At 46.3% G+C, this 25,858-nt stretch overlaps 2 protein-coding genes across 3 annotated transcripts in view; one reads left to right on the top strand and one right to left on the bottom strand.

The window, feature by feature from the left end:
• EFL1 (elongation factor like GTPase 1) overlaps window positions 1-6,382 on the bottom strand; it is a 123,447-nt gene extending 117,065 nt beyond the window's left edge. Inside the window, exons 1-4 of one of the 2 annotated variants that reach the window (XM_086711722.1) lie at window positions 6,236-6,382; window positions 5,355-5,464; window positions 2,407-2,474; window positions 774-858 (exon numbers count right to left, since the gene is read on the bottom strand). In XM_086711722.1, coding sequence (XP_086567848.1) covers window positions 774-858; window positions 2,407-2,474; window positions 5,355-5,445 — 244 coding nt within the window. In that variant the 5' untranslated portion in view covers window positions 5,446-5,464; window positions 6,236-6,382. The remainder of the gene's footprint in view (window positions 1-773; window positions 859-2,406; window positions 2,475-5,354; window positions 5,465-6,235) is intronic. The other variant, XM_086711723.1, reaches the window with a different exon arrangement.
• SAXO2 (stabilizer of axonemal microtubules 2) lies at window positions 6,379-25,545 on the top strand. Its single transcript, XM_086711725.1, has 4 exons — window positions 6,379-6,543; window positions 9,434-9,613; window positions 14,730-14,932; window positions 23,082-25,545. The coding sequence occupies exons 1-4, from the start codon at window positions 6,506-6,508 to the stop codon at window positions 24,023-24,025; spliced, it is 1,365 nt and encodes a 454-aa protein (XP_086567851.1). The 5' UTR covers window positions 6,379-6,505; the 3' UTR covers window positions 24,026-25,545.
• The last annotated feature ends 313 nt before the right edge of the window (window positions 25,546-25,858 follow it).

Genomic DNA, 25,858 nt, shown 5'->3' with positions numbered 1-25,858 from the left:
ACTTGGTCATTTTCCAAAGGCAGACACGAAGGTTGTCGGCATTATTTTTACTAACACAGGCTTTTTGGTGAGTATTCACATATATGTCATATACTTGTACGACTACTTCTGTCACATCAGTTCTGCAAGTGTTACTGTCAAAACGACATCCCGATTTAGGGGAGAGCAAACTGTAACGAACGTGGCAACCCAAGTGAGTAAGATTCTAAAGCCAGTACTGAGGCCACAGGACAGAAGAAGGATCCAGCCAGGAATGGAAGGCTAAGGCCTTGCGACCCTCCTGGTGGAGAAATCCGTACGATCACCTGGGGGGACGTGGGCAGGTGTGAACTGCCAGCTCTTCACCCTCAGGCCGGTCAGAGGTCCCCATCTGCGTTCGAGTCTGGACAGCCTGACTCTGGCATCAGATCATCAGAGGCCAGAAGGAAATTCGCGGAGTACAAAGCATGGAAACGGAAGCGTACACTTAATCCGGAAACAGAAAGGAGGACACTGAAGAAACAAACTATTTTTCTTTAAAACACAGATTGATTGGGGCGCCTGGGTGGCTCAGTCGGTTAAGCGGCCGACTTCGGCTCAGGTCATGATCTCACGGTCCGTGAGTTCAAGCCCTGCGTCGTGCTCTGTGCTGACAGCTCAGAGCCTGGAGCCTGCTTCAGATTCTGTGTCTCCCTCTCTCTGACCCTCCCCCATTCATGCTCTGTCTCTCTCTGTCTCAAAAATAAATGTTAAAAAAAAAAAAAATTTAAAAATAAAAACACAGATTGATTTACCTTTGGCATAATGTAGGGAAATGGCACTCGACTTCATAGTGATCCCTCGAACCTGTTCGTCTTCTCTGCTGTCCATGTACCTTAACTGTAAAATGCAACATATGCATCCTTACTTCCCAGTGAAATGTTGACACTAAGACGGTCTAAGCTGGACTTTTGCTTTAAACGCATCATTTTTAAACTAAAAGCTTTGTAGTTTGTTAACGTGGGGAGGGGGTGAGGAAGGTGAGCTGCCAAGGGAAGAGAGCGGACGCCCCGAGAGACAGCACCACGTTCCGCACGCATTCCAGTTCCGCACGCCCTCCCCGGCATGTAGCACGCGGGGGCCGGTCGTTCTCTCCCTGCTCCTAGGCTGTCTGACGAAGTCTGGGCAAACACTGAAACCGAAGATCTCTAGAAGCATCAGGAGCCTTCACTCCTTTTTCCATGATCAATGATAAACAAATACTGATAAACGATGATAAATGATTATTTTTTTAATTTACATCTCTCCGACTGTCAGTGGGGTTGAGTATCCTAGTTTGCCACACTGGCCATGTGGCATTCCTCTTCTGGGAGTTTCCTGTTCAAGATTTTTGTCCATCTTTTTAATGGTTATATTACAGATTTGCTCTGTTCCGAATAGAAGCTATTTACAGTCCCTGAATATTAGACCTTTGTCAATGATGTGTTATTACTATTTTCTCCCACTTACCAGGCTTGTCTTCTCACTTTTTTTTATGGCATTTCCTGATGAACAGATGTTCTTAGTTGCAATGTACTTGAGTTGATCAAACCTACATAACGGGACGTACTTCTTCGTCTCATTGACGAAACCTTCTCTTGAGGTCACAGAAGTACTTTCCTATATTCTTTTCCCAAGTTTTATAATTTTGCTTCTCACATACAACTGTTTCAATTACATGCTGATTTCTGTGTGCGGTGTTAAGGAGAAGTCCAATTTTATTTATTTTCCCCGCAGATAACCAACTGTCCGAGGACAATGCGTGGAGAGGCTCGTCTCTTCCCTACAGATCGGAAATGCCAGCTCTGTGATCAACTCCACTGATCATATCCTCAACTCATTGGGGGAAGGAACTGCTCTATTTTTCTACTGCGAGTAACTTACACTCGCAGCTAGAAACAAAGATCTCTTTAATTTCATTTCCTAAGACACTATTTTCATCATGACCCTCAGACTCCAGCTGCCTTCAAGTTCTTCCGGAATCCGGCATTCTCTCCACCAGGACTTTTCCTCTCCCAGGGCCTCCAGGCAAATGCTCCCCCCGAATCTAGGACAGCACCCAAATCAGCCCCGATCCCCTTTGTCCACTGTGCTCCCCCACCTGCCGGCGTCTCCCCAAACCACACACTCGTCGTCCACAGAACCTCGCGCTCCGTGAGAGCTTCCACAGCTGGGCCAGCCGTCACCGGACTTGTTACAAAAACTCATTTCTGCATTTAGGACATATTACTATACAGCAACATAAAATACCTTTCTCAACATGTATATTATCTTGCTAAATAGACGAGCAGCTTCTCAGACACATAAACTGGGCTTTGCACTCTTCCTGGATGTCTACGAATACATCACACCTCGGACAGCTGCTACCTACTGAAAGGCAACAAGACTTCATCGAATGCAACTACTTACCTTGCCTGCCAAGCGGCTGGAGATGATCCCGTTGCTAGATATAAGACAGTCGGCCAGAGTAGTTTTTCCTGTTAAAATAACAATAGTAATTCAAATCTATTTCTTTTCCTAAAGAGGAAGGATGATGTATCCTATCTACAGAATTAATTTCTGACCTTAAGAACTGGTTAAGCCAAGATTTCCCAGTTACCTGTACTGAGTGAAGTTAAGACATAATAAGCATTTCAGAGAGTTTGTCTGCACGGAGTGTCACCTGGAAGGACACAGACCCTAACGCTCCAGAGGGCTGGCAATCTGTAGCTCCAACCCGTGGATCTCATCACCCTCCCCCGAAAAGTCATTGAGCAACTTTTTTTTAACTGAAGCATAACCGACAGAGTAAAATGCAGACTCTTCAGTGACGAGACACACTACCATGCCGGCGACAAGAGAGAACGTGTGACGCGCAGCGTCCACGTGGCTCCTAAACTCTGTCCCACGAGAACTCGATCAAGTATCGCTACATTCATCGTGTGACAGCCCTAACGGCCATGCCACAGACTGAAGCTCTCGGTGGCCAGAACAACACGATGGCAGAAGACTCACGTCCGTCTCTGGACGGTACACGGCATACGACGTCACCAAGGGACAACAATATAACCTGCCACATGTCCCCAAGGATGGCCCGAGCTGGCACTTGCCAGTTAAACTGTCTTCGGGAAACACTTATGAGCAAAGCAATCCAAGAAGCTCACCCTCGCCTCCCGCGGAGGGCAAGCCTGCGGACGACATCGGCCACAGCGCAGCTACGACTGAGGCCACCCAGATCCGGGACGCACACCCCAGGGTCTCCTCTGGGGTAAAGTCTGGACTCGGGCACACACTGAGTTTCACGCGAGATTTTACAAAGACTACACAGTGTGAAGTGCAACAAACAGATAACTGTTTAAAGAATGCTGGGCTGAAGTGACAAACGGAGGGTCTTTTCTTAGGACAACCAAGTCCCTGGTACACTCTAAGAATTTTAGCAAAGCCATGGAATGGGTAACCGTACAAACCAGACAGCAGTCAGCGGGAGCACCGAAGAACACACGTGCCGCGTTCTCCGTGAGGCGCGTAAATACTGTGTGTTCGCACAGGCCTGGGGCGTCACTCCCCCGCCGTCCAGCGGGTACCACTCTAGGTCTGGCAGGCAGATTTCCCCGAGGACGTCAGGTGCTGAGAAAGCACCGTGTTTCAGCACTTTGGCTGTATCCCTGGGACCACACACCACTGACCTGCCACGTGCTTTAATTCACGAAGCAAATACACAGACGTGGACACACACCCACACTTCGGTCAAAGCTCAGGTCCTCGCAATGGGGACAGCATAACTACACAAACCCGTGGGCGGGCGTCACCCACGAAGCGACCCCACCAGCCCTTTCAGCTCCCGGGCTACTCCGCTGCGGCTGTTCCGCCCACAGCGACGGCCACCTAACGGGCCTCTCTGCCTTCCATCCACACTGAACGCTCCCGCCGGACCAATCTTCCCACGGTGTTGATTACAACACCCCTGCTTTATTCTGCTCTCCCGGTGGCTCCCTGGTACCCAACGGCAAATGTTAACCACCAGAGTCACGACAGGGCGCGCACCTGCCAAGGGTTCCTCGCCAGCGTCCCAGGTGACCCCCTCCGCCCCGTAAGGCAGGCAGAGTCTTCCAGGTCTAGACGCTGCGTGCTGACGCTCCCAAGGGCGAGGTGACTTCAAAGGGAGTTCCGACCCCGGGCTGTCTCACTCCAGGGCGGGGTGGCGCTCACCCGGATCCCAGTCCTAGGCGGCACGAAGCGCTCTGTGAGCTATGGCCCAGGCGGCCTCGTCACGTTCCCCTCTCACCGCCTCACCACCACACCCACTCCTCTGAGGAGGAAGGGGTGCGAAAGGGAGAGCACGCTTAGCAGGAAGCAACGCGGTGGTGCAAAGACGGGATCTGTCAGCAGCGCATCATCGTCCCCTAGCTACCTCTGCGCTGCCCGCGTCCTGCGCTTCGGTCACACGCGTTCCCTTCTCGCCTACTGACGCCGTCCCCACTTGGAACGTGCGTCCCCACCTGCCATCTTGAGTCCCCCTGCGAGGGTCACCTTTAACACCAACTATGCTGTGAAACCTCTTAACCCATCCCTGCCCTCCCAGCCCTCCAGCTGTCCCGACCTGCGGAGTCCACCCTCTGCCCCTCACCTCGTGCTGCCTCAACCCCCAGATCTCCTCCAGGCTTCCACTGCTGCCCCAGTCACAAGTTTCTGCCCTTCCCACACAGGCAGCAAAACCCCCCGAATCTAGCAGACGTTCAAGAAACACCCGACGAGTCAAGCAGAATCACATCACACAGGCTCTGAGACACTGTGTCTAGACTAGACTTTTTTAGATTACAAAGCCATTTCAAGAAAACAAAAAACAAAAACAAAATACGCTTATTTCAACAACAACAACAACAACAAAACCTCAAGGTCTCGTTTAAAAAAAACACACAATGAGGGGCGCCTGCCTGGGTGGCTCAGTCAGTTAAGCGTCCGACTTCGGCTCACGTCATGATCTCGCGGTCCGCGAGTTCGAGCCCCGCGTTGGGCTCTGTGCTGACAGCTCAGAGCCTGGAGCCTGTTTCCGATTCTGTGTCTCCCTCTCTCTGACCCTCCCCCATTCATGCTTTGGCTCTCTCTGACTCAAAAATAAATAAATGTTAAAAAATAAAAAAAAATAAAAAAAACACACAATGAAATACACCCCCACCGAAGAATGCTAATCACTAGTTCACCGTGTTCATTTCAAACGCTTTTATGGCCGGCGCCGCGGACATCAACCTTCCAAAGGAATACTTGCTTCTCCGCAAGCGTCAGGCTCAACAGCCCACAGCGTCCCCTCCCGGCTCTGACACATGTGCAGACACACCCCCCTAATGACTGAAAATAAGCCGTTGGGAAAGGAGTCTTACCATGGTCGACATGAGCCAGAATGCAGATATTCCTGATGTTAGCTGTGTTTTTCTGCAGCTGGATCATCTTATCCAGACTATTGAGCACCATGGTCCTTTCTTTCCTGGGACTAAAAATTAGGGATGTGTTACAAATGGCACATGGGCTAAACACCAAAGCCTCACATCCCCCCCCCCCCCCCCCCCCCCCGTAATGTTGGGAACTGACAAGCGTTCCCAGGTCCCTTAACCCAGGCGCCCGGTGAACGCCTGTTGAAGGGATTCGCCCGGCCAGATCCAAGTCCACTCCGAGCCTCTGAGCGAAGGCCACAGCACGCCTGTGGGACGGAGGTGGCTCACCCTTCCGGGACTGGACCGCCGCGAGGAGTCACGCAGCTCGTCGGGGCGGTGAAAGCAGTGAACTGCCCAGAGGCAGACCCTACGCGGGGAATGAGCGCCTGCGGGAGGGAGGGGAGACGCGGACACCTGTCCCTTCCGCTCCTCGGTCCTTCTCCGAGCCCCTCCTCCCAGCACCCCCGCTCGCTTTCACCCGACACCAAAGCACCGGCTGTGTGACCGCCTACCCAGCCCGAACAAAGTTTCGGGTCGCACGCTCGCTGGCCCCACAGGTGCACTGGAGTCTCTCCTCGCTCTCAAAAGAAAAATCCCCCACCCCCACCCCGTCCACTTTCCCTTCGCCTCCCTGGGGCCCCGCGTTCGTGGTCTCCAGGATCGCGGGTCCGCGGGCTCGGGGAGGTGGTGGCCCCGGCGTGGGCGGAGGGGGGGGCGCCCAAGGCTGCGGGAGGCGGCCGCTCCCAACCACGCTAGCCCCGGCCCCCCGAGCCCCCCGGCCCCCGGACGGCCGAGGAGGACGCCGGCAGCCAAAGCAGGCCCGCACTCACCAGCTGCGGCCGCCCGGCTCAGCCCCGCTCGGCCACCGGCCCCGCCACACCACGCGCGTCTCCGGCGACGACTGCCCTGCGGTCCCGGACGCGCGCGCACGCTAGGGGCGGGGCTCCCGGGCGCACGACCTCTGACCCGCGCGCGCCGGAAGCCGGCTCCGCGTCCGTCTCCCTGGCCCCGCGGTTGCCCTGACGACCGCGGGCGCCGCGGCGGGGCCGTAGCTGCAGGTGCGGAGCTGCCGGCCGGGGCGGCAGCGGCCAGCCGCGAGCATGAGGAGCTGGTGTCTGTGTCAGATCTGCACCTGCGGGTAAGGAACGCGCAGCGTGGCGGCGGGCGGGGCGCGGGTGGCCGGAGCCCCGTGGTGGCCGCCCCCCGGAGATGAAGGGACGTGGAAGCGGCGACCGCACTCCCCGGGTCCGCACCGGCCGGCTCCCGGGTGAAACAGTTCTGCTCTTAGACTCCCTGGCCAGGTGCACACTGAACGCCGGCCGGCCGGGTGGGCGGAGGACGCTTGCGCGGGAGCGGCGGGTCCAGAGCCTGCTAAGGGGTGCGATCAGATCCCGCTGGGAGAGTGCACGCCCCCAACATCTTAAGGGGAAGGAAGGAATAGGAATAGGACGATCTGCAAGTCCATGAACTCTCAGCCCGCGCCACGCTTTCTTCCATCTCCAGCTTTCCATCCAAGCCTGGCTGGAGCCCCATTCCCCTCCAAGCAGTGCCCCTTGGGGATCTGACCGACCGAGATGGGAGCAGCCTGCACCCCGAAACCCAGATTGGTGACAACCTCCCATCCCCTGTAAACACAGTCTTCTTCCGCGGAGTCACTGTTGGCCCCACGGATTCGATCACCGTTTGCTAAAGAAACATTATGAGCATGTGGATTCCACGGAATCCATGAGTGACCATGTAACAGGAAGTGAGTGGAGCGGTATAAATTAAATCTTTCTGTGTTGGGATTTGAAAGTTAGTAAATCTAAGCGGATAAATCAAGATGTTAAAAGCTCATTAAAAAAAAAAAAAAGAAAGAAAAGAAAAAATGAAAACGCAGATGTAGCCTCCAGAAAAACTAAAAAGCAGAGATGATCGTCAGAAAGTAGTTTCTAGAGACTGGAAACGTTGGGAGAACGGGCTTTTCCCGTTTCCTTTATAAGCTCTTCAGCTTGTTTTGTTACAATGTGAATGTATGCCTTGCATAAGAAATAAAACTAAGAATAATGAGAAATTCCAGAGCTTGGACTTGATTCTTGTAACTCAGTGCACCTGTATCAGAACCTCTATGCATGACCTATGTTCCCCGTCCCTGATTGTTCCAAGAGACCATCTGTGGTCCTAAATCACTTTAGGACTTTCCCGAAGCCTCCACTGTCAGCCAGTAATCTCGAATCTCTCCACTCCTCTGACTTTGAATTTTGAATAGCCCATGACACCACCTCTCTACCCTTCTGCACACTGCAATCCTTCCTGCTGTCCAGCAACCTCCGTGCAAAACAGCTGATCTCTCTTATGTTCTTCCCCCGGGGTTCACTGAGTCTAGATATCCTCGCCGGTTCTGACTCATCTACAGAGAGTGTATGCATTTTCTTCAACCTTACCTGGGCTTGGATTAGTAGTCCTCACACATAGCCCGGAGCCCGAAATGATATGAGACCCGAGGAGCTGATTTTTCTTTTTTGTTTGCTTGGATTTTTATGTTTGTTTTGTTAAGAGCTTTATCTTTTTTTTTTCTGATTATGAAATGAATATACATGAGGCACTGTATGAACATGCAAGGCAAAAAAATCTAGAATATAGTGAAAATCCCTCATCATCCTAGTCCTAGAAATAATAAATGTTCTTCAAGACTTGTTTTTGCATTCTTTAGAAGGAAAGAGAAATAGAGTGTATTATACATACTGTTCCGCAACCCACTTTTTCACTGTTTACAATCTCCGCGTCTGGCAACGGCCACGCCTTAAGATCAACCCTATTCTCTTTAACAACTACCTGCTATTAGCTTATATGATATATTAGTCAGGGTTATTAGTCATGGACAATATAATCTACTCTCGCCTAGTCGAGGCATAAAAGAATTTATTAAGGAGTATATGCAGCTCACAGAATTGTTGGAAGAACGGAAGAAACAGTTTTCAAAGTAAGCTTTTCAGGAAAAATTCCCAAAAACTCTCACCTCAGAACTGGGCTGCCAAGGGAGCCACTGCCCCTGCCAATACCCGGGAAACAGCAACAGAGCGGCGGGCTTCAGAACCACTCCCTCCTGCCGAACCCCCCTTTCCTGCTGAAGCTGCCGGACAGGAAGCCACCTTGCAAACCAGAACGCTGCCTGACGCCTGCCTGCTCCAGCCCCTCTGTGCCTCTAACACAACCCTGCAAGCCTCTCTCCCTGCATAGTGCTGTCTGAGAGCATCAGCTGAGCACACCCAACAGTTGAAAGCTAAATTGTACATGGGGCCTGCCTGCCAAGAGCCTGGGAAATGTTAGCTTTTCAGCTTCTTAGTATAAGAAGACACTCCAGGGGCACCTGGGTGGCTCGGTCAGTTAAGCGGCTGACTTCACTTCAGGTCATGATCTCACCGTTGGTGAGTTCAAGCCCCGCGTCTGGCTCTCCACTGCCAGCTACGAGCCCAGAGCCTGCTTCAAATATAGCGTCTCCCTCTCTCTCTGCCCCTCTCCTGCTCGTGCTCTGTCTCTCGAAAATAAGTAAACATTAACAAAGTAAAATAAAAAAGACACTCTAAATCATTGTCAGAAGAAATACCATAATTTTTTCTACCATGAAGGATATATCATAATTTATTCATTATTTTTGTAAACACCATTGCAGAATAAACAGGTTTTTTTTGTGTGTTTGTGTGTATTAGTAAAGCTTCTTTTAAATTTAGAGATTGTGTGTTTATCAAAGTTCTCTGATTAAGATGCAGTTATATAAAATATTTTTGGGGGCGCCTGGGTGGCGCAGTCGGTTAAGCGTCCGACTTCAGCCAGGTCACGATCTCGCGGTCCGGGAGTTCAAGCCCCGCGTCAGGCTCTGGGCTGATGGCTCAGAGCCTGGAGCCTGTTTCCGATTCTGTGTCTCCCTCTCTCTCTGCCCCTCCCCCGTTCATGCTCTGTCTCTCTCTGTCCCAAAAATAAATAAACGTTGAAAAAAAAAATATTTTTGAAAGCCAAAATAATCTTTCAGTTTATTTATGTTTGCACAGGCGGCATCATTGTCCACACGGAACCACAAGGATTTATGAAAATTCTGGCACATCCTGCCCCACAACTGAATATTTGGAAAAATATCCTACATATGGCAATGTTCCTCCACCTCAAAGTCTGAAGCCCAAGCAAGAGTTTCAAGCATGCCGTGGTAAAATGGAAGGGATAACGACATTTAAGTAAATATTCAGAAACTATTTGCTTTACTTTTCTCCAACCCTTCTGGGCTTAATAAAGTTGTTTTATTCTTTAAATTGAACTATTAGGTTGATTGAAGTTGAACCAACCCAAGAAGCAAGGAGCCAGTTGAGTCGCAAGTTGAGAAACACAGAAAAACGAGTGTTAGGTTAGAATGGCAAACAGTGAGAAGAAAAAGGGCAACAAAAAGCTTTGTTGTTTTAACCACTTAAAATCTCTTCTAACATCTGCTTTCCACTGTCTCCCAACTAGAGGAATGCAGTAGCTTCCGGTATTTTCTGTATCTCTTCTAGTGTTTACATCTCTGATCTGTTTCCTATCCTTTACCCTGCAGACATGACCTCTTTAAAATCCAGTTCTAGGGGCCCCGGGGTGGCTCAGTCGGTTTAGCGTCCAACTTCAGCTCAGGTCGTGATCCTGCAGTCCGTGGGTTCGAGCCCCGCGTCGGGCTCTGTGCTGACAGCTCGGAGCCTGGAACCTGCTTCGGATCCTATGTCTCCCTCTCTGCCCTTCCCCCACTCACACTCTGTCACTCTCTCTCTCTCTCTCTCTCAAAAATAAACATAAAAAATTTTTTTTAAATAAAATGCAGTTCTAATTCTATCACCTCCTTGCTTAAAATACTTACGCTTTCCCATTTTATTTAATAGCCACCAAAATCCCTTTATGGTTTGGTCTGTACTTGCCTCTCTAATTTATTTTCACCGTGCTCTTTTAATGTCACATCCCACAAGACATTTTTCATTTCTTGAAAAATCTCAGGTCTCCCTTGCCACAGAGCCTTCCAGTATATTATTTCACTTGCCTGGAAATTTCCCTCCCTTTTACCCCAGTTAATGCCCACTTAGCCTGTACGTCTCAACCTAGTTACCACCCTGACACTGTACCCAGTTTGCAGGCTGGGTAAAAGTCCCCTATGTAAGGCCTCAAAGCATCTTAGTTATTTATCATTAACTCCATTTCAGAGGCCCACACAGGCAGGAACTGTCTATTCTCATCTTCGCGTTCTATTTCCAGGAACCTAGTGGGAGGCCTGCTGGCACAGAGTAGACACTCCATATTTATTCGGTGTTGGATAGACAAAAAGAAGTCTTCCTGACCCTGAACTTTCCATTGGGACTTAGTTGGTTTTGTTTTTGTTTTTGTTTTTTTAAGTTAATTTATTTTTCACAGAGAGAAAGTGCAGGAGTGGGGGAGGGAGGGAGAGAGAGAGAGAGAGAGAGAATCCCAAGCAGGTTCCATGCTGTCAGCACAGAGCCCCATGCGGGGCTCGATCCCACAAACTGTGAGATTCTGACCTCAGCCGAAATCTAGAATCGGACGCTCAACCGACTGAGTCACCGAGACGCCCCAGACTTAGCTTTTTTTTTTTTTTTAATTTGTTTTGTACCTTTGTCAGTGAGTTAATTCTTGTCTTTATTCTGTTAATGTGCACGCCATATTCAAGGCACAATCTTAGGTGTTAAGTATAAAAATCAATAAATAGAAGTTTCTGGTGTCAGGAAACACACACATCAGATTTCTATAACTTGGGGTTTTAAAAATGCTCCGTACCCACTTTAATCTGCAGTGTTACCCGTTTTCTTCTCATTTTAGAGCCCATTGTCCTTGCATAAGCCAAGGTTGAAACCTTCGAACTCTCAGGCCAGTACTTGTCCCTCTAACGTTTCGGGCCGCCCTTGAGGTAGCACTGCTTTGGTGATTGCACTCGACTTCTGTAGACGTGTGGCTCGTCCACAGATTGGAAGATCTTCCATAGTCCTCAGATACGGTGTGCTTTAGAATCACCCAGAAGGGTTAAAATTGCAGATTCCAGCGTTCCACCTGAAACCGCAGGTCCCAGGAATCTGCATCTTTAACCAGCACTGCTGCTCAGTCTGTTGCCACAGATTCAGTGCAGTGGGTCAAGTACTACAGCGTCCCTGAGTGTGACGTGGGCCATGAGGGACTTGGCCCCTGTGTTGCTTACAGCCTTGTGAGGATAGCAGTCAAGAAACAAAAACTCGGGTAAATAAACAAGCTATAACTATTGAAAATGAGGTGAAGAAATAGAACAATTGAGAGAGGGCAAATGGGAATGTTGCTCATTTTTTTCTTCACCTTAACATTCTTCCTTGATGCCTTAATGAGTCATAATGGAGATCTGAAATAAATGTCACAATATGCATATTTTTTGAATAAAGGTTTCGCATTTAACTAGTTCTAAATGTTAAAATTGGGAAAGAATGACATGCCATATCTTTCAGTTTTTATTTATTTTGAGAGAGAGAGAGCAGGAGTGGGGGTAAGGGCAGGGAGAGAGAGAGAGAGAGAGAGAGAGAGGGAGAGAGGGAGGGAGGGAGAATCCCAAGCAGGCTCCACCCCCGTCAGTGTAGCACCTGACATGGAGCTCGAACTCGGGAACTGTGAGGTCACGACCTGAGCCGAAACCAAGAGTCAGACGCTTCGCTGACTGAGCCACCCAGGCGCCCCGTGCCATACCTTTCTTTAAAAAGGCAATTGTTTCATAATTCTGGTTTTGTCAGTTGACTTGATCAAGCATCCCTTAATGGTAAAAATGAAACAAAACACACCAACCAACCAACCAGAAAGACAAAAGAAAGAAAAAATGTCCCAGCTCCCAAAAGTTCCAAATATGCCCAGGCAACTATAATTTCCGTTTTTTAAATCACCGTCTGTACACTTAGTAAAACATTGGACCTTTTCTTGGTATCTTGACTGCGAATAGCAGCACTTCCGAGGGCCGCAGGCGAGGGGTTCAGAACCCTTCCTCAGCTCCCTCATGTTGACTGTCCACTAAGCAGCAACAGCTGATGGGCCGGTACGAACAATGAAGGGTCATTCTGTACTTCTCTGTAACAGGACGGGACTGTAACGAGCAGATGTCTAGACTTGTCTCTAAGATTTTCGATGCTTTATACAACGTCACAGCTGCAGGACAGCTAGATGTCTGCCAGGGTAGCTAGGAAGCCCGCCCCGAAGTATGATTGTGGACACGTCGTATGGGGCCAATCCGATGGCCGAGAGTGCATTTACCCACTACCACGTCTCCATAGACCACTGCTTTGGGTTTGGAGGTATACTTTCTAACACTTAGCGAATCCACCTAGAGGAACTAAGACTTCTACGCTTTCTCTCTGTCATCTCCCTGATTCCTCCACTGCCTGATCGCGTTTTAGCCCGTTCCCCTCTAGCTGGCATTTGGGAAGAGCAAAGAACAACTCAGATGTCTGGAGAGTAAGAGGTATGCGATTTCTACCACTTATCCACTAAATAATATTTACTAAGCATTTGTTAGGTGTCGGGCCCTACGCTAAGCCCCTGGCACACAGCGGTGAGCATGGGGTTCCGGCCATGATCTCTGTGCTCACAGATTCTGCAGTCCAGCGAAGGTAGCAACACATCACTGGGAAGAAGGACAAAATCGCAGCAGTGATCACGTGCGTGAAGGACAGGCACAAGGTGACTTGAGAGCCAGAATAAAAGGTTTGACTTTATCAGGCAGAAGAGAAGAGGGAGCTAAATCCCGACAGGTGTGAAGCAACTGACTGAATTAGGTAGGTGAGGAAGTGCATTCCTGGCAAAGATGGCCTGTAGGGGAGGGGAGGGGAGGGGAGAGAAGGCAATTCCCGGAGAAGGCCGCCTCCCCCTGCAGGAGGAAGCAGGTGCTGAGGCTAGCAGAGGAGGCCCCCTGCGGTTTTTGCCGTGTCCTTGGAGCCACACGAAGCCGCTGAAAGTTTCTTCTCTTGTCCACCCACCTGTTTGCATTTGGAGGGGGTGAGGGAGATACCGGTGGGAATGACCTGATCCAACTTACAAGTGAGAGGATTCCTTTGGGTGCAACGTGAGACCAGACTGGAGAGAAGCTAAAAGGTTTGAACAGGGATTAGGAAAGCTTGGGCCGTTCTGGTAGCGCCACGGAGGAGGAAATGGTGGGGTCTGCAAGAGATTCGGAGGCCGCGCTGACAGGAGAGCTGAGGCCTGACGGCGAGTCCTGGCTTTCCGACTGTGCAGCTCAAGTCGCCGGGATGCCTTTCGCTAAATAGGGAACAAGCGTTCAGTGTTGCTTACGGACACACACAGAAAGTAGTGATTAGTACACGATGGTTTAAACAACTAAAATGAGTGACACAGGGGAGTCCAGAAGAGAAGAAAGCGATTTTGAAGACTTGTAGTAATAATAAATAGTAGTGGCTAACGTATTGCCCTCACTGGGCACCAAGCTCTCGTAAATATGTGTGCGTGCACGCCTGTACATGTGCCAGTTCTGAAATAACCCTGTGAGGTACATGGCAAGATCGGCCCATTTTATATGTCAGGAAACTGGGGCACAGGCGGGTTAACCGAGTCGTCCAAGGTCACGCATCTCGTGAATGACAGAGCCGGGATTCGGACCCAGGGAGTCTGATCACGCTGGGTCTGTCACCTCCCTTCCGCACCCCACCAGCCAACCCAAGTGTCTGCAGCTCTCCTTCTGCCCCATGAGGTTACGTGATGCCCAGGGTGGCCGCATCGCCACACAGCTCCCATCTGTGGCAAGGGCTTCTGGGAGGTCCAGAGATGAGACAGAATCACATCCATACTATGAATGCGGTTTAAGGCTGAAGTCCAGAGTTCAGGTGTTAATTATCCACGTAACTGATGATTCAATAGAAAGCAGGAAGATCTTATGATCTCAATAAGAAGAAAGCATGCCCAAATAGCTTAGTCTTCAAGTAGGACGAATAAAGATTTGGACAAAGTGGACCCAGGGGGTAGATTTTAGATTCATGAAATCCGAAAATTTCCTTCTAGGTTAGAAAAAAATTCCGTTACTTAAAGATTCTATTTATGTAAGATCCAGTCAACTGAAGAGCCATTGTAATGATGTTTTGAAAACCAGGATTTTTGACATATTTTTTTCTTAACATATTTAGTCACTGGATAGGACATAAAGGAATTATTTCTCTCAAGTAGTTTATCAACTGCCACCATTTTAATATCTTCTTAGACTTTTCAAATGAAAACAAAACCTTGAAAATTTCAATACTGCGTTGAGATAATGATTATTTCTAATTAAGAAATTGTGAGGCTATGTTTCAAATTTATATGTTTCAGATCAGATTATCGTCCTTATGAAATAGTCAAACAGCCTCGCCAGGTACCAGAAGAATATAAACCAAAACAGGGGGAGATTGATCTTGGCACTACGTACAAACGGGATTTCAATTCTTACAAAGTGCAGCCTGTGGCCATCGTCCGGCCTTTGGAGAGACAACAAGCTAAACAAGGAAAGTTGGACACTGTCCCAACCTATAAAGGTAACTTGGCATTTCAAAAATGAAGGAGCCAAAAAACCTAAACTCGCTTCTATCCAACGTCAAATCATAATTTGGTGTGTGGCCAAACTTAGCTCCCACGACTCAGGAGAACCTTTTTTGGCTTTGGTCAAAGCAGCACTGTATAGTGAAGAAAGACCATTTGCCTCATTGAGAGTTAAAAGACCTGGGTTTCTTTCCAAATGTAGCCACTTAATTCACATTCTCTGTCTGTAAACATATACAGTTGAGCCAGGTCCCCGTATGTGTGGATTCTTCTCCAGAAATACAGTCCAGCCCAGCCCTGCAAATGTATTATCCCTTCCTTATGATTCTTTGAATCACATTTTTTCTCCGGCTTATACTTCGTTGTAAGAGCATAACACAGAATACATGTAACATACAAAATATACATTGACTGTGGATGTATAGGAACCTTAACTATTGTTAACCGTCGTTAAGGTTTCCGGCCAACAGTAGGCCATTAGTTGTTCTGGGAGTCAAAGTTATGTGCAGAGTTTTGACTGTGCAGGGGGGGTCGGTGCCCCTAACCCCTGTGTTGTTCAAGGGTCAAGCGTAAAAGCAAAGGCTGCCAGTGAACAAGCATTATATCATCCTTGTCGCATTGTGCCATGGTTACTTGGCACCATTCCTTTCCTGCAATTCCAGAATGAGCTGAAACTCTACCGAGCGGACTGGAGTCTTTGAGAAGGTCAAGTAAAGAGCGACGCCCTTCACCACTTAAGTTCTGAGCCCACTGAAAGCAAAAGAGCAGACGCAGAACCAAATATTCCCTTTCGAGTGGCAAGGGCGAGGGTGAAGAACAAGGCTTAGATCTGGGCACAGATGCCTCCTGATACTGAACGCAGAACAAAATCGGCTTATCCATCCGGGGACAATGGTGGTGCACCGCTTAGGGAACTTACTCCTCCAAGGCTTCTAGCGGGGACAAAGTGCGATGACACCTTCTCTCTGTGGGCCGCTGACTTAGAAGAGTAAGAGGCTGGACAGTGTATGGCTAGTTTCTTTCCAAAAACCAAGTTGACTTCAAAATACTCTATTGCTTTTGGGGAACGGGGTCTTTCTTTTTAAAGCCTATCTTGTTAGTACACATTCTTTCCATATTTTTTTCTTGATAACGTAATTGCGTTTTTAAGCTGATATCCTTTTCGTTAGTTACGTGATATAGCTGAATGGTATGTCCTCAGATGAAACCCCTTTGTAACAGTGATGTCACCCACAACGAAAGCAACGGTTTATAGTTTAAATGGGCAATAGCTGAAGGTCTATGTGTTCTTCAAATATCCCCCTCACCAGTTTGATGCGTAGGTAAGTGCCTGTTATCAGTACTCTAGGATCTACGTGTAGGGAGGTCGGGGGCAACGTGCTTTCTGTCTTTTAAGCTGCGATCACGTAAGATGCTACCCAAACATTAAAACGAAGTTTTAAGACAATGTGTATGGTGAATAAGTATATTGTTATAATGCAATATAGCATCTAGCGATCGCAGATCTGAATTTACTGGTATGCAGAGGAGGTCATGTGCTGCATAACAAGGTGATGTAGAAGGTACTTGATGAAAATGACTGGGTCTTTTAACAACCATGGTAAGATTTTCTTTTCTTTTTCCTACAAGATCGATGGAAAAGTATCACTAATATTGATATTCCCTGAGGTTGTGACTATTACACATAACACACACACACACACACACTCACACACATACACTCACACACACACTGGTTCTAGCTTCTCATTACCTGGGTTTCCTGTACATTTCCATACTTTCACCCCCATAAGCCAATGTTGAGGATTCCTGGGGTCCCTCTGGTTTTCTCACTTCTGATCTTTCCTAGTGCGGAGAGGTTATTTTTGTATTTCCAGGCTTGGGAGCATGAGACCATAAATATTAAGGGCCGAGGCAGAACTCATCATTCTGTGTGATGATTGTATTGCAGGATTTTATAGACACCTATTTAAAGACAGGCGTGTAGCTGACAAGAAATCACAGTAAGAGACCCTCTCGCTATTCATCGAGAATCAGACAACAGAGGAAAGACAGAAGTGGGATACGATAAAGAGAAAGGAAGAAAAAACCCTGTAGGGTGGTGGCGAGAAGGGTAACATCTAGTTCTGGAGATGTAGTTCTATGAGACAGGCTACTCTCAGAAATGCATCTGCCCCCAGAAGCCTCACTTTAGAAGGTCATTCATATTAAAACATAGATGATGAAAATAGGCCAGTGTTTGATTTGATAAATGTTTTCAGGATTTCTCTGCTCTGTGCTAGCCACTGTAGGGAATACAGAGATCTGAATCAAACATAGTTGTTGACAAGTAGAAACTTTATGGTTGAGGAAAAAAAGCAATAGTAGCATAAAAAATTAAATAGCTTTAGTAGAAATAAATAATATGTGTTATTGGGGTGCTGGGGCAGCTCATTTGGCTAGGTGTCTGACTCTTGAACTTGTCTCAGGTCATGATCTCATGGTTCGTGACTTCAAGCCCGGTGTTGGGCTCTGTGTTGACAGCACGAAGCCTGCTTGGGATTCTCTCTCTCTCTCTCTCTCTCTCTCTCTCTGTCTCTCCCCCACCCCCTCAAAATAAATAAACTTAAAAAAATGTATGTGTTATTACTAGGGAGGAGGATAATTCACTGGAAAATTGATGGAACAACTCATGCTTCAAAAATTTAGACTGAGCAACATCACACTTCAGGCCAGCCCAGGAATGTATCAGAGACTAGTAAGTACTGGTCTACAGGAAAGGGAAGGACATCACAAAAACTAGGGTGAAATGAGCAAAAACGCAGAAAGCCAGAAAAATACAATGGTTGTTGGGTAAACATCAGAGGAGGAAATGCGAGATTGGGGTCTAATTCTAGAAATGTAGATGGAGATCAGATTGTGAAGCCTTGATCACAGACTGAGGTGCTTAACATTTTTATCATAGCTACTAAAAGTGGGTGAGTTCTGTTTCCAGGTAGCCTATAGTGAATGGCAGACCGCATCATTTCCACTGCAACAGCTAAAGATCTGTATAAACTATTTATTTATTTATTTATTTGTTTATTTATTTATAAATGTTTGTTTATTCTTGAGAGAGACAGAGACAGAGTGTGAGCAGGGGAGGGGCAGAGAGCAAGGGAGACACAGAATCCAAAGTAGGCTCCAGGCTCTGAGCTGTCAGCACAGAGCCCGACGCAGGGCTTGAACCCACAAATCTTGAGATCATGACCCGAGCCGAAGTTGGACACTTAACCGACTGAGCCACCCAGGTGCCCCTGTTACTATTATTTTTAATGTTTATTTTTGAGAGAGAGAGAGAGAGACAGAGTGCAAGCAACGGAGGGGCAGAGAGAGACAGAGACAGAATCTGAAGCAGACTCCAAGCTCTGAGCTGTCAGCACAGAGCCCAACATGGGGCTCGAACTCACAAGCCATAAGATCATACCTGAGCTGAAGTCAGACTCTTAAACAACTGAGCCACCCAGGCCCCCCATGTATAAATTTTTTAACTGGAAAAAAACTTTTTTTAATGGCATTAGACAGCTGTGGAAGGAAAGAACTAAAATTCCAGAGATGGTGGATGCCTTTCTAGGTGAACTAAGATAGCTGTTTACATCCCTTGGACCATTTGTCAAATCCAGGCCAAGGCTGAAGACTGGGCTTGGCATAAGCAGAAAGACTCTACTGGGAGAAGGGAATCCAGTGGAGCGCCTGATATGTGGGCTTGATATGACAAGCTGGAATCTGTAAGTCCTCCAGATGTATGGCTGGTTTTCCTTGTGGAGTGTTTGCAGAGTGTTTCGGGGGCATGGTGGGCTAGGAGACTAGGGCAGAAAGAATCCCACAGAAGTATCCCACAGTTGTACTTGGGAGTAGGTGCTTAGGAAACAAAGTCCCACAGAATGAGGGCTTTACCACAAACACACCACAGTTCTTGTCCTTGACACACTTGTATCTAAAGGAAGACCATGTCTAACTAAAAGTGCCTCTGAGCACGAACCTAGCTCAGTTCCTGATTGGATCAAGGAGATCGGCCTAACACTGAAAAAAGCAAGCTTTCTCCTGTTGAAAATAACATTGATTTCAATGTCTTTGGCTTTCTTATATGTGACATCTAGCACTTGGTAAAATATGAGACCTAAGAAGAACCAGAATATATTTGGAGAGATGGTCAAGAAATTTCCAAAACTGATGAAAGAACCAAGCCACAGATTCAAGAAGCTCAACAAATCCCCAAATAGATAAATACAAAGAATACCACAGCTAGGCAATTACCATCAAACTTCTGAAAATGAAGTGAAGATGAATTCTTAAAAGTAGCAAAACTACACATTATTCACAAAAAGAAAAATCAGAAACATACCTAACTTTTCATCTGAGGCTATGGAATCCAGAAGATAATGGGATGACATCTTTAAAGTGTTGAAAGGAAAAAAAGAACCAAGAACTTTAAACCCAATGAATCCCAGATTTTCACATCTAATGAAAATATCTTTCAAAAAATATGGCAAAATAAAAATGTTTTTGGAAAACAACAACAACAACAACAAAAAACTCAAAGAATCTGTTAGTAACAGACCCATACTACAAAAAGTAGTAAAGGAATGTCTTCGGGTGGAAGGCAAATGATTCTAGAGGGCAGCATGAAATGCAGGAAGGAATGAAACACACAGAAAGGTTAACTATGTGGGTAAATATAAGAGAATACTGACCTCTCAAAGTCACAATAATAATTATATTATGTATTTTTATATAAATATGGAAGTAAAATATAGCACAAAAGACAGCATGAGGGTGTAAATGGCATTAAACTGTTGAAAGTTTCTTCCACTGTTCTAGAAGGGGTAAAAATATCAATTTAAGTTCAAGTAGGTCCAAAAGATCCCCTAATAGGACAAAAATGCATTTTCATTCTAAAAACATGTGAAGTTTGGGACACCTGGGTGACTCAATCGGTTAAGCGTCTGACTTCGGCTCAAGTCATCATCTCACTGCTCATAAGTTTGAGTCCCACGTCGGGCTCTGTGCTGACAGCTCAGAGCCTGGAGCCTGCTTTGGATTGTGTGTCTCCCTCTCTCTCTCTGCCCCTCCCCCGCTCACACTCTGTTTCTCTCTCTCTCAAAAAATAAACATTAAAAAAATTTTTAAAATATGTGAAGTTATAATTAAAGTGCTAATAGATAAAATGGAATAATACAAATACCCTTTATCTAAAACAAGGCAGAAAATAAGGGGTAAGGGAACAAAGGACATGTGGGAACAAATTTCAAAAGCAAACAACAATATAGTCAACTTAAACTCAACTAGACCATTCATTACATTAAATGTAAATGAAATAAAATTTCAATTAACACTTCAAGATTGATTTTTCAGTTTGAGCATACTAAGTTTCAGTTTACCTCTTGAAACAGGGATATCTAGTAGAAAGATATATATGTGGGTTTGGTGTTTGAAAGGACGTCTGGAATGGAGATTCACTTCTGGAAATCATCAGCTTCCAGGTAGAATTAAAACCATGGGACTTCTTTGATGATATACAGATTGAGAAAGAAATGCTCAGGGTGGAGCTCCCTGGCTTTGTAAAAGCTGTTTCCAAGTCCTTGGTGCCATAAGATGCCACAGGGAACAGGTTACAAAGTACCAAGGAGAAGAACTAGCATGTGCAACTCAGGACTTTTGTTCTCAAAGAGGAACCTAGAACAGCTCATTATATAAGGATGGGGATGGAGCTCTACATTCAAACATCGATGGTGAGCAAACACATGGATGTAAAGCTGATCAGAAGAGAGCAAGTGGCTAGAAATCAAAAGAATGAGCAGAGGAAACAGAATTTCCCTTATCTAACCAGGGCAATACCGCAGTTGCCAAAGGACCAGACTGCACTGTTAGATATGCATGGCACTACATTTGTCCTTTCTATCAGTGTCACAAGACACGAAAAATAGATTATATTAATAAATATTACGTTTTAAAGGTGTTGCTTGAACATTATCAATAAATACTCCAGAATGAACAATCAATATTCCATGCATATGAGCATAGGCATATGTATAAAAGGAAAATCAATTTTCTGCAGTTATCTGCAACCGATATCCATGGTAATGTGTGCTGTGAAGTCTTGTGTTTCGGTCTCCAAATTCTTGCTTCCCTTTTGAAAACTGAAGCTCGTTTGGCAAGGGAGAACTACCCTCTTCTATTTAGTTTCTTCTTTTTTTTTTTGAAATTAACATCTTTTTCTCGGTCATTTTGGCAGCAAGGCCGGACTACAGACCTTCAATAGCACCCTACGATTTCCTTCTAGCTTGTGAAAAAGTGTTATAATTTTATACTTGACATTGCAAACAACAGAGATTCGTTCATGGTGCCTCAAGAAAAAGAGAGTTTCCCGTGACCTGGTAGTGGAAAGCCATCGGGTACAGAGGAAGCTTGAGGGCGGAGCTACTCCCTCCCTCCCCGCCTCTCTGCCAGAGCCCCATGGGTTCTATCACAGCCTCTTCACTTCTCTGCATGCATCTGCTCTGACTGCCACTCTACTACCTGGGCTCCTCTGTCTACTTATCAATTCTGTTGCCCTACAGGTGGATTTTGAAGTCTTCGGCTTACCATAGCTCTCCAATTCTATCTACTACATGGCATCCTTGTAGATTCATCTCTCGCTTTTATCTGGCTCCATGTTTTCAAATTTGGGTTCACAAGGACAAGAATTGCTTACCCAGCTCGTCTCTTCTTGCCAGGCTGTTTTGTAGATCCCTACTAGCCTACAGATGATCTGCTCTCAGGCCAGGCATCCACTCTCATCCAAACACCAGTACTTGATGACATGGAAGTGATCGTTTGGTCCCAAAGTTGGCCACTGTGGCAGAACTGTTTGTGAATGAGGAATTCTTCTCTCCAAAGGAGGTATCCCCATAAAAAGCATTTGAGTTTTGGCCTTTCCAATAGACATTGCATGGACTGTAGCCTAGACTCTTATATGTTATCTTGTATGACTTCTGTCTTTTATAAATTAGTCTTCAGTGTACATCTTTTTTGGGTAAAGTCAATTCCACAGTATTTCTTTTTTTTAATGTTTATTTTTGAGAGAGAGAGACAGGGACAGAGACAGAGCATGAGCAGGGGAGGGGCAGAGAGAGGAAGACACAGAATCCAAAGCAGGCTCCAGGCTCTGAGCTGTCAGCACCGAGCCCGACGCGGGGCTTGAACTCATGAGCTGTGAGATCATGGCCTGAGCCGAAGTCGGACATTCAACCGACTGAGCCACCCAGGCGCCCCATTTTCCACAGTATTTCTTATCTTACTACCTTTCTCATCTAGAAATAGAAAAACTAAATAACCCTCAGTTGAAATATAAGTACTTCAGTTTCCCATCCATGGTCTAGGTAGGCTGCAAGAAGCAGAATTTAGGTATTTAACGCTAAATCTCAGACTTAGCTCTGAGGTTCACTTGTAAATTCTACATACAATTTCTGACATGTTTGAAAGCACTCATTTCAGGCCTCTGGCCTCTAGATGGCCCCCTATCTTTGGGGAATGACGTGAAGTCCATTTTCTGAGAAGTTAAAGTTGAAGCCAATGAACTTTCTGGGATAGTACAAGTTATTCTGTATCTTTGCTCAGAGAGTCCTGTTCCTAAAGTATAATGGAATTGCAATTCTCTCTCCTTTGAGGAGTCCCTCCGAAACCAAGGAATAATACCCACGTCACTTTTGCCCACACATCAGGGCCTTTGATTTCATGTTAATCCCTAGATTTTATGGTTTCCTTTAGCATTTCTTGAGTTATAGTGAAAACCCCAAGCAGTTCCTGGAAAACACAACCATAATCTCCTAAACTCTGCCTTTATCCAAAACACAGGCTTTCAAAAACTGTCAACAATCCAGCTCAGATGTTCCATTCCCTTGTTGCGTATTCAGGTAAGTCTAGAAGTAGAAAGTTATATGTACTAAAGTGGGATGATAGAAGAGACAGGTGAACATGAAGAAGAAACAAACCAGGGGAACGTGAGCAACTTCATACTCGATTATTGTCCAGATTTATGAAGGAAATGAAAAGATGTTTGGCAATGAGAGAAGTAAGCAAGCCATGATTTTTAGAAGATGGTTGTTTTCTTCAGTATTTTAAAATGCTCTCTGTTTTATTTTCAAGATGATTACAGAGCTTGGGACATTCAGAAAATGGACCTTTATAAACCAGAGCAAACTTATCATCCCCCCGCCGTGAAATTTGGAAATTCAACTACATTTCAGGATGATTATGTTCCTCAGGAGATACGGCCTCGGCAAAGCTTTAAACCCAGCCCTGTGATCAAATGTTCTACTGTCCCTTTTAATGGTGACACAAGTCACCGTCTTGACTATGTACCTTATCAGCTAGAATTCAAGTTTTCAAGGCCAAAAGAGGTTTACAAGCCAACCACCCAACCCTTTGAGGATCTCACAACTCACCGGTATGACTTTCAGGGCCTTGTTGGCGAATCTGCAAAACTCTGCAGACCTCCATACACCAGAGTGACCCAAAATGCTCATTTTGAAGGGAGCACCGAATTCCGCGAGAGCTTTCAACCATGGGAAATCCCACCACCTGCAGTCAAGAAAACACCAGAGTATGTCCCTCCCACAGGCACCATGCAGTTAAACAGCACAAGCCATCTTGACTACGTTCCCTATCAGACCAAACGTGTTGCTCCCATCAGGCCAGTTTCTCAGAAAAGAAATAACAACTTTCCTTTTCAAGGAAAAAGCACGACAAAGGAAGATTTTCCAGCCTGGGAAAGCTGTCGTCAAGGACTTATTAAGAAGCAGCAGCAGATTCCCAACCCATCTGGAAAATTTGATGGTTGGACCACTTTCAGGTCTCACTATGTGCCACATGAGCTGAATCCAACACAGAGCTGCAAACCCGTGCACGCTCCCGTGAAGATTTCTGCTCCATTCGATGACACAACCATGTACTGTCTAGAGTACACACCAAAGAAACGGGAAATCTGCCCCGCTAGCTTTCCCTCTCCTCCGGGTTATGTCTTTGAAAATACAAATTCTCGAGGTCATCACTTCTTCCGCAAGATCACACCCACGGTGGAGGCCTCCTAATCATCAAATCACGTTTGAAAGGAAGCTAACAGGATATTGGTTTTCTAAAGGCAAAGCCAATTTTTTGGTAGTGAAAATAATTGAGGGGAGAGGTAAAAGAAATCATTTTAAAATTTTAAACAAGAAAATTGGAAAATTACCTATGGGAAGCGAGGACCTTAAAATCTATTTTGCATTGATCTCTCACCAAGATTGTTCTCTACTCTGCTATTCTGAAAATTGAATAACGGGCATTCCCACCCGAACTATTTTGATCCCCAACCTACCGTTTGGTCGCTTGTCTCTGATCGATTACCCTTTATACTTATGCTTTTAATTACAACAATTACATGGTCACTCACAACCTGGTTATCATGTGTCAAGTGCACTGGGACTGTCCAGCACACCTCTGACCACGACACGTGGATTCCTCATCCGGGACGACGGTCTTCATCTCAGACTTCAGGGTGTGGACACCCTGCACCGTGGTTAGCGGTGCCAGGGATGACTGCACCGCTCCTCACCATGCTCAAGTTCGTAAGAGGAGCCGCCGTGTGACCAGCAATGGCTCTGCGCACGGGGAATCAAGGCTCTGAGTTCGGGTTCCAGTGACAACAGTTTCTATTTGCGTCACCTTAGGCCAGTGACGGGTGTCTCTGAGCCCCAGTGTCCCCATGTGTAAAAGGACATTTGCTCTGCTCAGCTCACAAACATCGTTTCGAGCATCAGGGCAGATGGTTCATCGAAACCCAAAAGTCAAAGTGCCAAACAAGTGTCAGAGATTGTTATGAAGTCCCTCAGTCTCTCTTTTGAACCTGTTTTCTCCTTTTCCAAACGAGGGTCATTACCTCCTCAACACTCACTTTCTGGCCGGAGGCAAGGATTGGAAAATGACCAAATTTGCTTTGAGCTTAGGAGGAGTAAGCTTTCTGAGTCTTGTCCTCAATCAAGCGCCTGAGAACCCGTTACAGAGCATAGAGAGCTTGGACTAGGAGAGTCACGTGGTTTGAAAGACAGTATTTGTAGGAAGGAAAACACTGTGTGTTCGAGTAGTTTTAGGAATGACTGATGGCTCTGAAGAATCTTCAGGGTAACCCCGGGTCATGACGTACCTAATTGCCATGCCTGGAGTCATGGTTCAGAAGAAGCAGCAGGCTCGGTCTGGGGCATAATTATGTCCTTCTTCTCCAGCGTGAGCTAAGCGCTAAGAAGGGAGGGAAAGAATGATGTCAGTGAGTGAAGCAGAAAGAACATATTGCATTTATAAATGCTGAAAGTTTCCTAACGAATTAAACTCCTGTTTTTATTTTTTCCTTGCTGGATGATTGCATTAGGGGAGAGTATGATTTATCATGAAGTGTAGTCTTTTGTAGCTTTAGAATTCTTTCAAACTATGTGCTTGAGAATAGGTCCACCAATGTTTGGTTAAAACGTTTATTTGAAAGTAGCTCGTGTGTATGTACGTTTGTATTGATTAGTGAAAATTATGACATGTAGAATTCTGTATTTATGCAACATTAATAAAGCATCAATAAAATGCATTTTCATGAAGTCATTTCTGCACAAAATTTTCTCTGGAAAAGAGGCCTTTGTCATGAACTCTTACCTAGGTTAACCTGTACATAACTAGATATTCTTACCTTTGTAATAAAAAACATGATTATATACTCAAAATGAAAAATTAGAAAATATGATAGCACTCTCATCCTGGCCCATTTTCTGATGCTGGACATGCAAATCCCTCTGTAATCTAATGGGGGTGGTCTCTTCCCTGGACAAAGGCTCCCCATAGTAAACTCACCCTGGGGTTTCCCGTGGCAATGTGACTTGGGCCGAGGACACAGAGCTGAATAA

This window comes from Puma concolor, chromosome B3 (assembly GCF_028749965.1).
Source record: "Puma concolor isolate L17-30 chromosome B3, mPumCon1.1.hap2, whole genome shotgun sequence".
NCBI classification, from domain to species: Eukaryota; Metazoa; Chordata; class Mammalia; order Carnivora; family Felidae; genus Puma; species Puma concolor.
The sequence above is the reverse complement of the archived record's forward strand: the minus strand, read 5'-3'. Positions and strand labels throughout refer to the sequence as shown.